The sequence below is a fragment of the Chinchilla lanigera genome, unplaced genomic scaffold, assembly GCF_000276665.1.
Source record: "Chinchilla lanigera isolate Chin_1 unplaced genomic scaffold, ChiLan1.0 scaffold00183, whole genome shotgun sequence".
Classification (NCBI taxonomy): domain Eukaryota; kingdom Metazoa; phylum Chordata; class Mammalia; order Rodentia; family Chinchillidae; genus Chinchilla; species Chinchilla lanigera.
The window spans coordinates 619,609-634,020 of NW_004955584.1; the positions used below are offsets into that span (position 1 = coordinate 619,609).

At 42.5% G+C, this 14,412-nt stretch overlaps 1 protein-coding gene and 1 pseudogene across 1 annotated transcript; one reads left to right on the forward strand and one right to left on the reverse strand.

Moving 5' to 3' along the window:
• Positions 1–6,761, reverse strand: part of LOC102026491 — a 12,619-nt pseudogene extending 5,858 nt beyond the window's left edge.
• Positions 6,762–12,137: 5,376 nt separating this feature from the next.
• Positions 12,138–13,187, forward strand: LOC102026818 (vomeronasal type-1 receptor 1-like). Its single transcript, XM_005414414.1, has one exon. The coding sequence runs from the start codon at positions 12,261–12,263 to the stop codon at positions 13,185–13,187; it is 927 nt and encodes a 308-aa protein (XP_005414471.1). The 5' UTR covers positions 12,138–12,260.
• The last annotated feature ends 1,225 nt before the right edge of the window (positions 13,188–14,412 follow it).

A 14,412-nucleotide genomic window follows, 5' to 3' on the forward strand; every position in this document is an offset into this window, starting at 1 on the left:
TGCATGGTGGGCCAATTGTGTCATTGTTTCTCTGTGTCATGATAGTTCTCAATTGAGTGGCGGTGGCCAGCCTGAGGGCCAGCGTGCAACAGTGCTCTCCGCCACGTGGCTTCCCCTGCACTGGGGCCCTCCCTCCAGGTGCCTACGGGGCATGGGACCGGCCCAAAGACCAGCGCTCCCCGCCCCGTGGCTCCCCATGCTGTGAATATTCTTTTTACATCTTTTGTGTTGACTCCTGCTGTTTCATTGATACCTCTCAGTTTTTTGTTCTTTCTCTTTGCATCATCCTGCAGCTGTTCAATTGGTATTTCCTGGTCCCTTGTTATTTGTAAGAGACATTTCCTTTCATGATCACTAGCCGCAGTTCTATCTTCAAGATCTGAAAGTCTATCTTCTATTTTATTCAAGTGGGTTTTCCAGCTTTTAATGGAATTTTTAATTTCCTGGATATCCACTTGAATCTGTTTCATGCATTCCATTTTTTTCCTATGTTGTTCATTCAAGGTTTCCATTATTTTCTTATGTGCCAGTATTTTTTATCTATGTCTACTCTAGGTTTCAGAGCAATTCTTTCATTATAGTTGTCATTTCTTTTTCTACCTGAGAGACATGTCTGATCTGATTTCCTCTATAGCCACATGGATTTTTTTCTTTACTTCAGTTGCTACCACTTCAGAAATGTCAGGTGTGTATCTTCTATTTTCCTCTATCTTGTTGTCTCCTGAACTTGTTCTGGATGAGTTACAGATCTGAGATTGCACTTTGCATCTGTGTCTTGTCATTTTTATTTCAAAATTATTTATTTTGTTTTTTGTGTTGATCCTTGTAAGTTTTTGTAGTAGGTAACTATATCACTAGTATCAAGGCCTCTCTAGGAAAAGTGTACTGCAGGGATGTCTTCTGTGTGTAGGAGTTTCTTGGTTTTTGTCTGTTCCAAGGTCCTACCTTCCCAATTAATTAAAAGTGAGATGTTGGTAGCTGTTTGAGTCAGTCCCCAGTCCTCTGGTGTTGGGCTGTGGTGAGATTATTTCACCAGAGCTTCCCAACGTTGTTACAGAGGGAAGAACAACTGGTTACAACAGATATGGCATCCTAGGGAAAGTATTATAATTAGTAATATCAATAGCATCAAGCACAGTTTAGAAACCTTCAAATCCATGGTAACTATTCATTTTCTGCCTTAAACCATAGGAACAAAATCTACAGCTATATAGTAGAACTGATCCTAAATTAGGAGTACATATGCAAAGTGTTTTCCCTTAGTAGAGTGGTTTTACCCTGTGGTGGGGAAATTTAAAAATAGTGGATAAAATCAAGATAACTGAAAAGGAAGTAAAAGCAAGGCTAGAGGATGGAGGATGATCATGCAAGCCCTGGGAAGTTAGAGAAGAGACAGAAAAGAAAGAATGAGGGAGTAAGCAAGGGATTATGTGCACTTGGTCTCTGGGTTTGGAGGATGGGATTGGTTTTCTTCAGCTGGAGTTCTTACCAGCCATTTAGAAAAGAGAGGAAAAAAAGGAAAAGAAAGAGATAAAACAAAAATAAAAAATATATTAAATTTTTAAAAAGATAAAGGGCAGCCTTACCCACCTGCTTCTATTCCAGTCTTTATCCCCATGCACAGCACTGGTTCACCTAATTTACCACCTGTTGGCTCGTATTGATAATGCTGCTTCATGTTTTTCCACACTGCTAGTCCTGCCTGTTAATTTTGTGTGCCCTAGTCAGGGTCCAAATCTGTGGCTCACAATCCTCTGGTGGCCTAGTCCCTCTGATGTAGGAGGGGAGGAGAAAAATCACCTGAATTCCTCCTATGGGCCAGTAAACATGCTGTGTTACTTACTTTACTTATTGCTGTGAATTGGGTATGCAATTTCAGAGACCATCCCTAGCTAAGTGCTGACAGTTCACTCAGAAGACCACGAGAGAAGCAGGGCATTTGGCTGTAAAATTCCAGGCAGTGCTGAGGGAAAAGCTCCACTCTGAGGTCCAAGGACTGCAGGATGTGGTGACAGGCTGCCTCAAAGTCATGAAAGTCCACAGGCATGGCTGGGCAGGACCTCGACCTCAAAATACAATCTTGACAAAGTTGATTTCAGAAAATTTGCAATTGAACCTAGACCCTCCCAAGAACCAGGGAAATGCTATACCACTGAATGGAAAAACTTTTTGAGCCATGGTTTTGAATAATGGACTTAGCTTCTTGGTTGACAGATGAGAAGAAATAGGAAAACTTCAGAGTTACCATAATTTTCAAAGTTTTTAACATTTGGCTGATGTGTACAAGTGTTGAAGAGTTCATTGTTTTTATATTCATATATCAGATCACATGAGAGTGACTTCTTACCAGAGTGACTTAATTTTAATTTAAAATAAATTTCATCTTTCTTCAAGTACAACCATATTAACAATGTGACCACATTACTGTAGTTTATATATAACTAAGATTTATTTTCTAATGATTTAACATTCATAAATAATCTACTTTAGATTTATGGGTAATCTAGATATTACATCCAGAATTTATTTGTATCTTCTCAATCCAGTGTGTCAGCGTGAATTGTTTTTGACTCTGCCTCAGACTTGTCTTGACCAGCCCATCATGAGTAGTATGATCCTTGCAATACTCAGCAGTTAGCAAGTTATCCAATCATACAGAGTACTCAATTTAAACCAAAAAATTATAACCAAGAAAACTTTTTGTGCACTTTAAAGAGAAGGCAATGCCCCAGGGTGAAATTTCTCAGGGTTACCTCAACATGACCCAAGAACATTTACAGTATTTTAAGTTATCTAATGATCTGTTCAAGTGTAAAGTTAAAGTGTGCACATGAATAAAATTCCTCATTATTATACAGGGTTATCTGAATAGAAGGGATTGTAAACAGTGCTCTAATGATTTCATACGATGCAGTAGTCATTTCTACAGTCTTTCTATTTTCCACTGTTTTACATTCCTAGACATTTGCAATTTCCCTGCATTCACTTATTTCTCTCCATTGAAGCAGTAGCCTGGGATCAACCTTGTGTATGCAGAATGGCCAGATACCAGGTGCTGCTGAGTCTGCTGTAAAAATCAAGAGGCCAATCAGTAGATACCATCTAATTACAGATCTTAGCATCATGAAATATGATGCATCCTCTGCAGTGATTGAAATGATGGTGTCTTGATCTATGGTTCTACTGAATTTCCTAATAGTGTGAGTTCCACACTATATAAGACACACATAAGGGTGTCTTATGTAAAAGAAGAAGGAGAATATGAGTATATCAGGGATACCAAATACAGAAATCATAAGAAATTCAGAAAAAATATACTTGTTTCTCCAGTCGGGTGTATAGATGTTAGCGGCAGAGTTTTTACTCCTTCTTAGAACAAAGAGACAAAATGTGCGGGAACATATTTCTACAAATGCAAAAATATCTCACCCATAACCTTGGACTGCCAAATATGGCAGAGTAAAGTGTCTGGATGGAAGGGAGGGCACAGAAGGTCACAAAGGTGCACACCAGGATCAGGATGGTCTGGGTGGCTCTGGCCTCCGGGGAGACTCGAGGGGAGCGGTGGGCACTGTGGATGTACCGAACCTGCCTCTTGTGCCCTTAGAGGATGCTCACCATGGAGCCACTGGCCCAGGCCGTGAGACCCAAACAGAGACCATCTGTGCAGCAGAGCAGGGACACGTATAGTGGAGTCATAAGTGTACCAAAGACATACCCCACACGTGGGCCAAATTTCAGTGTCTTACTGACATTTCCACTATTACTAGGACCCTTCACTCTCATAGCAACTATGACATTTAGAAGGAGATGCACAAACCAGCTGAGTGAACAGGAGGGACCTCTGTATTTTGTGGCTCTGTGTTTGAGTTTATATACAACTAAGGTTTGTTTTCTAGTGATTTAAGATTCATAAATTATCTACTTAGATTTATGGGTAGCTCATTTGTGCTGCAGAGGACCGGATTACCTTCTCTGTTTGGGCTGAATAATATTCTACCATGACTATGTACTGCACTTTCTTTTTGCATGTGTCCATACAGACATGTTCTCACCTATTGTGAGTAGATGGGGGCCTCAAGCTGCCACAGGAAAACCAGGAGATGCTCACAACAGGCAAGCGTGGAACCTAAGAGGAAGCACAGATTCTGGATTCTGCAGCACAGGTTACGTACTGCAGCTAGAGGACAGCCTGCCGATGTCAGGCATATGGCCCCCCTCGTCCAGGTCTCCATGTGACCCTGTCTCTTGGCCGGCCCTTCCTCCCAGGGCTGGTACCCTGGCCACATCTCCACACACAGCTGGCCGTGGTGGATTGCGCATGAGTGCAAAGGACCTTCTTGGGAAGCGGAGACAACAAAATCTGAGGGGAGAAGGAAGAGGAGCTCTGAACTGGCTGTTCATTCTCCACTCCAGCAGACATTCATGGACAACTGCTGGGTTGCAGGTGGTGACCCTGGGGCCTTGGACAACCCAGGAAATAGGAGGCATGGGAAAATAAGAATCCTGCCTGCATAGAGGTTCACTATATTTAAAGGGACAGGATAGACAGCAGGAAGGGAGAAACACTGAATTATACAATGTGTGTAGTAGGCACAACAGCAGGCAGAACATGGGAAGTGGAAACGTAAGATGTTATAATTCGCAGCTGGGTGAGGGAATGCTCCTCCACAAGGGCATAGTCTCGCACATTTGAAGGAGGTGAGGTATGAGATGTATGTCTTGGACTATATTCTCATCTAAGGGAGCACTACTCAGCCATAAAGAAGGACAAACTCAAGACTTTTATAGGTAAGTGGATGCAACTTGAGACAATATTCCTAAGTGAAATAAATCAGCCCCATATGTATAAACATCACACTGTCTCACTAATGTGAGAAGCCGAATGAGTAAATCCAAGATGTACAATAGATACTGTGAATTGGGATGAAACTGTTTAACTACTATGAATATAACAATGCACAATGTATTATTTATTGTTACTGTCCTATTAGCCTGATTTGAAACTGTTTTATTTCTATTTTTCTTCTTCTTCTCTTTAAAAAAAGAGCAAGAAGCTGTGATGGGGAAAAAGGGAAAGGAAGGAAGGGAAAAAGAATATATATATATATATGCAAGGTCGTTAAGATAGTAATATAGCTAGGTTCTCTTAGTTCACTGGAAAGAAAGTTTGGATGATAGCTCATGCCTAGACCTTGTACTCTGAATAACTATTATGTAGACGACCATATGTAATGCACCAATTATTGTTACTGTCCTACTAGCCTGGTTGGAAACTCTGTTTTACTGTTGTTACTTTTTTTCTTTTTTTTTAAAAAAAAAAAGAAAAGCAGAAAAAATAAAGCAAAGAAAAACACGATGTGCTGGGGCATTGATCAGCAGTAGAGGCCTGGAACAGCATGTGCATAGGCCCGAATTTAGACCACAGCACAGGAAAAAGAAAATAAAATAAATTTTTAAAAAGACTACAGAAAGGAAGAAACCGGGCAGCAGGGGAGCTTTCCTAACTGGAGGCCCTGGCGTCCAGGCACTGACGCTCCTGCCTGGGGCTCCATCACGGAGGCCCTCCAAAGTCAGGGTGTGCTTTTGGTGAGGACTCTGGCCTTCACACCTACTGGCGTGCAAGGCTTCAGCCCTTTGCTGGACCCTGGAACAGCAGCCTTGCCTTTACTAAAGTTCTGATTCTCATAGTTGGTCCCTGGAGTAGCAGCATCAGTGATTCTAGGACACATTAGAAGTGCAAATTCTCAGTCCAGAACCAGAATTTTGTCTTCCCTACTTTACATTGTACTTTGGACGGCCTGAGTTCCCTATCATTCATTGCACATCTGTTTCTTTCCTGTCAACACCAGGTGAACCCAAAGCTGCTTCCTCCTGTAAAAGGCTGACCAGCATTTGGCTGTCCGTCAGTGTGCCCCAAGGCAGCCACCAGGGCCATGGAACTTGAGCTCAGGGACACCTATAGTCTTTCCAACCACAGCCTGGTCTGAGTCACGGGAAAGCTGAGCTGAGGCCCTCAGTGCTGGCCTCATGCTCCTCCTGCTGCCTTCTGCCTTAGAACCATGGCTAGAAAGCATCTCAGCAGAGCTTCAGCTGTTCCCTTGCTGCTTAGGATGCAGACCCACTCCACTTTCATGAGGAGGTTTTCATACGGTGTATTAGATTCGAACAGAAACATTACCCGACGCCCTGGGCCCACACAAGAATACAGGGATGTCTGGCGCTCCACACAAGCTCCAGCCTTCAGGACACTTTCCAGGACATTTCTTCCCATGGCACTCCTTCCTCGTGGATAGGACGAGGGTTGGGGGGAGGTCTTTCCACATTCTTGTTATTCCAAGAAGTGAGCAGCACACTGAAAGCAAGACACATGAGTAACACTCATTAAAAGTGACAGACGCAGGGGTCACTCACATGGGTGGTACTGGGCCAGTGAGAAGAGCGCACCGCCCAAACGTGGGAAGGAACTGGGTCTCATATAGACAGTGTGTGCTGTATGTTTTGGTTCTCAGTGTTTTGACACTGTCGTCATTGCTCTGTCTCCTTCTTTCCACAAGGTTTTCTGCTGCTTCCTATGCCTTGCTGTGCTCTCCTCACTCAGAGGTCCACACTGCTCTCCCTCTTTACCATGCATGTTAACACATGGCCACCACCCCACCCACCCCAGCAGGAGCCATCACTCCCTTGACTGACCGCTCTTCTCTGACCACACGCACTGTCCCCCCAGGATCTACCGTGTAATGCGCATATTTTCCTCTCATCGCGCTGCCGCTCCCCACAGCATGAATGCAGCTACCCAGGAACACGCCCACCGCTGCACAACCCACACCTGAGGACTCCCCAGGACCACGAAGTCTCTGGAAATGTTAGCTGAAACCGTGAAACGTGACTGCGTGGGTCCCCTCCTCCTTCCCTGCTCCCTGCTTTCTCATCTCAGTGTCTGTTCCTTTCCACGTTTGCTTTGTCGATCTCAGAGTTCTGCCGGAGGAAAATGACTCACACGTCCACATTTCCATCACAGCCATGAGCTCCACTTAATGCTCTCATGTCTCAGACTCAGCGCCCTCCACTTACCACCCGTGGAGACTTTTCTGCTGTCAGCACTCAAGACGTTTTTCCCTTCTAGTTATTGATGTCATCCTCATAAACAACTTCACTGCACATTAGTAACTAATTTTCTTACTTCACAGCTGTTCTCCAAAGATAACCTGCAGTCCCCATGCAGATGCCGTCAGTGAACCTACAGGAGAAATGATAATCACTTCCCAGGAAGAAGGTGAGCTCATGGGACTTCATCTCAGGATTAAAGGCCCTGTTTCCACAGCTGCGTAATGCCATCGCAGTAGCCACCATCGTGGAGCAAAAGCTAATTTGGTGAGTAACTGCTATTCCCAGGTGCGTGCAACAGTTTTGATGGAATAGAACATATCTGAGAATATTCGGCTAGCACTGCTATATGAAAAGCTCAACTCTGTTCTCTGGGGTCAGGACACATGTACTGAAAAGGAGGGTGAGGAAGCATTCTGAGAACCTAGAGGTGTGCTGATCCTTCAACTGCTTGCTTTAGCACAGCCTAGGATCTCTCTACCACGTATCTCTTTCTCTAGCTACTCTCCTGTCTCACAGGTGACAAAAGCTTGCAATATTTTCTCCAACAGCTACATCCGCCGGATGTGGAGAGCAGGAAGACCAGTGTCAGGCACAGACTCTGAGTGGACAGTTTGCATAGCAATGTTGCATGGGCACTTTTGGCCTTTTCTGAGCGTGTCTTCCAAATGGAATGTTTATTTATTTTTAGAAATACCAGGACTTGAAACCGACAGCTCACACATGCTAGGCAAGTGCTCTACTACTGACCCCCAACACCAGCCCTCAAAAGGAATCTGGAGGTTTATTTTATTCACATGTATTTGACTTCTTGTATATTTTACTCCACTAAGTAAAAGGAAAGCAAAACTTAGGAAAAATGTTAGTAAAAACTTGAAAATAACAAAGAGCAGTAAAATGGGGATTATCAAAACTTCTTATGGAAGCATATTTTTATGCACATAGCATCCTCATGGTCAGTAACATTTTGCTCCCTTCTCTTTGGAAAGATCTCAGGAGACTGGGAGACAATATAGGTTTTCCTGTGTCATGCAGAAGGCATAAGAGGGCTTGTTCCGAAGCCACATTGTGACCACACTCTCTCCTAACAGGTATATCCTTGTCCTTTGTGGGAGTGAAATTCTCCTGTTTGCTTCACAATGCTCTCACAAAGCTTTGTCGTGTGTCGTACGTCAAGAGTGTTTATGTGCTCTTAGAAAAGGGAAGTTTGTGAAGGGCAGAGCGCTGAGTAATGCAGCAACCTTCAGACTTGCACATCTTCTCTCTGACAGCACTTTGTTAATTCTTATGTGACATCCATTGTCCTGCTTTCACACTACTTAATTTTCAACTTTACACATTATTTCTATTTGTTCATTCAAAATTCTTTGACTTCTCTTTATTCTCGCTAGTCTGTAATTTGGAAGCCTGTTTTTAAAATTCCTCAATGTTTTTGTGAAATGTCACATTGCTACCTCAAAGTGATTTATATGTGTTCAGAAATATGTATATTTTCCTTGTTATATTCATTGTGTTTTGCTTTCAGTTTATTTGCAAAGATCCATCAAAATAGTCTGTTCTTACTGTAAACTGGAGTCTTGATTCTCAGTGACCTATGTACTTCTGTTTATAGAAAATACACTTATTTTCATAATTCTGTATATTTGTTTACTTCATATGCAGGTTTGAATACAGTATTTGCCAATTTGTTGGAATTATTGGAATTGTTTATTTCAATTTGCGACCTACTTAACATTTTCTTGCCTTTTCTGCTTCCCCACAAGCTCAGGAGGTGTGATAAATGCATGCTCTGGTGAACTTACACAAGTAAGTAGGTAGAGGGATGTGCTTCCAGGGTCCCTGCTGTGTACCAGTAATTCCGCGACTATTTTCTTTACAAGAATAAGCTCATGAACATGTATGAGAGTTCTTCTGAGTAAAACTGTTTTCATTGTACTTTTTCTTTATTTTGTTGATAAAAGCTATCTTTTATATTTAAGGACATGAGTTATATGGTCTTTTATTTAGAAATAATTTTTATAAATTTTGGCAAATTTCTTTCAATGCTTGAGTTTTGCAAAATATTTATATATTTCAAGATGTTTATATTTCCCTATGATATTTGCTTCAAAGCTTAATTAGGAGCAAGAGTCTGAAAGCATTACTATGGATTTTTATTTCATTGTGATTAGGTATATTCAAATACATTTCACTAATTATTATGTCACATGATTCTTAAAGAATGCTCATGTACAAGAGAGTCAGCATTCGCTATGAATATATACCTCTTCATTCATGTTAACTGTAACTGATGTTTCTGGTCTTCTAGTATCAAATGTGAGACCTAATCTCAACCATAAGTCATGTGTGTGTATATATATATATATATATATATATATATATATATATATATATAAAGTATTTTCTAGGTAATTAAAATAGTAGTGACTCAAGTATGCACCCAGAGTTTGATCATACCATCTTTTCTTCTTTTCTTTTTCTTTTTCTTTTTCTTTTTCTTTTTTTTTTTTTTTTTTTTGTGGTCTTTTTGAGACAGGGTCTCGCTATGCAGTTCAGGCTGGCCTTGAGCTCACTTTGTAGCCCAGGCTGGTCTCAAACTCGCAACAATCCTCCTGCCTCAGCATCTCAAGTACTGGGATGACAAGCGTGCGCCACCACGCCTGATTGTCATGCCACTTTTTCAAAAATGTATTTTTGAGCTGGATGTGATGGCTTATGCCTGTCATCCCAGCATACTGGGAGGCTGAAGCAGGAGTGTCACAAGTTGAAGCCCAGCCTGGGAAATATAGGGAGAAGTGACTCAAATTTAAAATAAATTTTTAAAAGTGTGTGGATGTGGCTGCGTGTGAGGGTCCTCATTTCAACTTCCAGGATCAGAAAAACTATTTTTCACAATTAGTGTTTAGATCCTAACTAATCTATTCCCCTTTTATGTATATGCTATGCACCATAACTGTCCTTTTCTTATAAGTTACCCTACTTTTTGTGTTGTATTTTTCATTTAAATGATGGTGTGACTGGGGCATTTGTCTGGTATAATTCTCCACATCCTCTAATGTCGTCGCATCTCTTTCATGCCCTTGAACGTGACCTCTCTTATTTCACCAAGTGTGTGAGTAGAGCCAGAAGCACTGATCTAATCCATGTTCTCTTCGGCACGGTGCTCACTTCCATCTGCATCCAGCACACATGCTCTGACATCAGACCACATCTCCTGTGTGATGCTAAGTGTTACTGTGCCCTGCGGTGTCACTAGCTTTCAATCCAGTATCATTTCCCTCCCTGGCATTTTATCTACATCTCAGCAGTCGTTGGCTGAGACCACTGTTTGCAGAAACTGGTTGATTGTGGTTATATCATATTTTATAAGTTATAAACTTGTCTGCCACCTAATTCTGTCAGGACGCTGCATTCATTAGCGCAGAACCTTCTACAGAGAAGTTCTGCTGAACTATTTGTTTATCCTATAAGGAAAGATAGTGACTGTTACTTTCGCTACCTTTTACAGTTTGGGAAATGATGACTTGTGTCACCAGTCCTCCAAACTTTACTGGTTCATTTTCATATTACTAGCAACATAGAGACTCCAGAACTCACTCAGTGTGATTCCACCAATTCTAGGCATCTTTTATTGATGAATCACCTGTACCATAATTTTTAAGTTGATGCCAATTCGTTTTTTTAATTGTTTTAATTATTTTATTTTAAAAATAAAAGAAGGAAAACATTAACAAACAGAAAGCCATCTACAAAATAGCAAAAGAACAAAACAAACAGATATCAATATATAATACAACAGGCATTGTTAATTTCCCACCACTTTGGGTGCCAACTCATTTGGATCCTTAAGTCCTAACCTGGTGTAATCAGCCTTTCACACCTGACTTGCTTTTTTGTGTAATAATAATATACCACATAGTCATCCTGATTTAAGAGAAATTGATTTAAGAGAAATTCTTGACTCCTTCAATGAGAAATTATATTCAGAACCCACCATCTGCATGTGAGCGCTCTACCTTGATACTGAAGTGGCTTGGAATCTAAACCTTCACAGAAGAATTGTGTGAAAAATATTTGTATTTTTAAATTATGTACATCATGATAAATGTGGATTAAATAAGTTTAGAATGATAGTGTTTCACACTAACTGACTTTTACACTTGCCATTTCTCCCACTTGATAAAAAATTAGGTTGACAGTAGCTTCAACATACTTCCTTCTGTAACAGTGATGCTAATGCTTTTATACATATTTATACACAACCAGGTAATAGAAGCATTTAGTGTATTTCTATATTTTATTTATTAGATATGCCCCATGAGCGATAAAAATGAAAATATAATTGCTTTGAAGGCAAGTAAATAAATTGCTTGCCAAGCACTCAATATATTTCTTCGGGGCTTGGTAGAGCCCCGTACAGCTCACATGAGGCCCATGTTAAATCGCCAGCAGCACACAAAAGGGCTTCAGATTAATATTTTAAAATATTTTATCTGCCAGGGATTTAGCTCAGTGGCACAAGTGCCTCCCTGCAAGCACAAGACCCTGAGTTCGATTCCCAGTACCAAAAAAAAAAAAAAAGAAAGAAATCCAGCACAGTGTAACAATAACGTAAGATATTTACATTTGCTTAAATGTAAACATATTGACTAATTAGTTAAGTGTAATTTCTACCCTTTCCCTCCATCCTGATTCTGGTCTGTTTAGAGAGGAGAATGTGTTAATAATTTTATACAGTCCCTTTTTGTCCAAAACCAGACAGCGATGTATTCTTAAATTCATCTACAATTCTGGGGGGAGAACACTATTTTTCTCTTTGTTTTTGTATTTCACTTCATTTTTTAAGGTATGCACATCTACTGGGGACAACTGTATGTCGGGAAGTAGAGACGTGGCTCAGCCATATTTACTGTCTCAGATGTTCTGGGTGACTCTGCCATTGTTCATTTGTCCCGCCCACTCAGGCACACTGAGGTTTACTGCAGAGCAGTGCAGTAGGCAATCTTTACATACAGTAGCCCATAATTATCAGCACGTCTATTTATAGTGGAAAACCATGGCTCTAAAAACAGGAAGAGACTGGGCATGATCACAGGAATGCATTTGTTTATCCTCTGTCTCCAGCTAAAGCCAAAATCTCAGAAATTCATGTGATGAGTTCTGCTAATGTGGACATGGGGATTATCTTCCTCATTCAGACAAGCACTGGTATCCTGGGAAACTCTACGCTCCTTTGCTTTTATAGCTTCCTTCTCTTTTCTGGACACACGGTGAGACCCACAGACTTGATTCTCGGTCAACTGGTTTTAGCCAACTCCATGGTTCTTTTCACCAGAGGAGTCCCTCAGACAGTGGCGTGCTTTGGATGGAAACCTTTCCTGGATGATGTTGGCTGTAAACTCGCCTTCTATCTTCACAGAGTGGGCAGGGGAGTTTCCCTCAGCACCACCTGTCTCCTGAGTGTCTTCCAGGCCTTGAAACTCTGCACTAATTATTTTCAGAGCTTTGGAATCCAAATACAATCCCCAAGGTGCATCAGTTTCTGCTGTGTCCTTTTGTGGGTTCTCCATCTCTTCATAAATATAATAGTTCCCTTGAACATGACTCAGTTAGTCGACAGCAAAAATGTAAGTGTGATGAGAAAAAACTTTGGCTATTGCTCCGCCCCCGTTCTGGATAAACTTACAGCTGGACTTCACGCAGTCTTGTTCTCTTTATTCGACGTGATGACTTTGGGTATCATGTGTTGGGCCAGCGGCTCCATGGTCCTGGCCCTGCACAGGCACAGGCAGCGGGTCCAACACATCCACAGCCACAGCCTCTCCTCCAGACCTTCTCATGAGGCCAGGGCCACACGCACCATCCTGATCCTGGTGAGCTCCTTCATCTTGTTTAATTCTATTGCCTCCATTTTCACCTTTTGTTTCTCTTTTGTGAATCCAGGCCACCGGGTGGTGCAAACCTCTTTGTTAGCAAGCTTATGCTTCCCAACACTTAGCTCTTTCCTGCTCATCAGCACCGACTCCCGAATCTCACAGTTCTGCTTCTCCTGCTGGCAAAGACAGCAGTACATTTGCTAAAGTGTTTATGCATGTAAAGACTCCTCTTCTCTCAACAAATCAAGCACACTCCGTAAATATCTGGGTGACTATGAAGTGCTAAGTACTCTGGTAGGAGTTTCTATACTCTGTGATTAAAATCCACAGTAACTGTCCTCATTAATCTCATTTTCTAGCCAGACAGAAAGCATTGCCACAATAATTGCATGAAGATTATGTAAATCTGTTTTGTGCTTCAGTGTAGATGTGTAGGATTTAGGGGGATGACCTCATGAAAGGAAGTAACCTAGTTTACAGATGCATCAGAATTATCACTGGGGTCCTGGCTGTCCTGAAGATCCAGAAAGGTCCTGGCTGGGCCCTTGGGTTACCAGGTGCTGGCTTCTGCTGTGTGGGCAGCGTCCTCACCACTGCACTTTAGCAGGACATACGGCCACCTTGCTCTGCACTGCACTGTGATCTTGATTGCCGAAGATGCCACACGACGTGCCTGCGGGCAAGGGGAATCCAGCGGGACTGAGCCTGATGCTCCCTCCCAACCTGCGGGGTTTGTATTGCAGGAGTGTGCTATGTGGGCTGCTGGGAGGATCGTCACCCAGGGCTGCCGGCTGTGCCCGCTGTGCTGCATGACCAGCGTGCCAGGCAGGTGGTGCCTACCAGGTGGCAGTGGCACAGCTCCTCTGGGTGAAGCCCATCACTTTCTGATGGGCTTTAAATTCGCTGCAAGGATGGCAACCACATGTTTGCCTCAGGCCAGGAGGCAGTCCTGTGGCTGGGGAAGTCATAGCCCTCAGTAGAGAATCACTACTCCTATTTAGTGGATGTGATGCCCTAGTGAGACTGCCGTCCAGCAGGCATTTGTGGCTGTGCCCCTGGATTTCTGCTCCTGTTGACCAAAGCTGAGGGGAAGCTGTTCTTGCAGTGGACAGTGAGCGCAGTGCGACACACAGGAAAGGAAGACCCACTGCTGGGTGTGCGCTGATCTTCCCTGTCCAGTCAGGCGGATGTGTGCTGTAGTGCTGGTGCTGCTGCTCAAACACGAGGGCCTCTTGTGTAGCATACGTGGGAACTGTGAAGACATCCTGACCCATTCTTACCTCACTGGGGACACGGCTGTGCCATCCTGGGCATGTGTGTCAGCTGCTTCAGTCTGCACTGTTCCTCAGACATAACAGTTCTGAGCTCAGTCCACACCCGGGAGACAAATCCCCTCAAGGCTGGGGGAACATGGTAGAAAGTGACTCAA

Excerpts from the sequence above, each read along its gene's own strand:
- LOC102026818 (XM_005414414.1), top strand. The coding sequence starts at position 12,261 with ATGAGTTCTGCTAATGTGGACATGGGGATTATCTTCCTCATTCAGACA.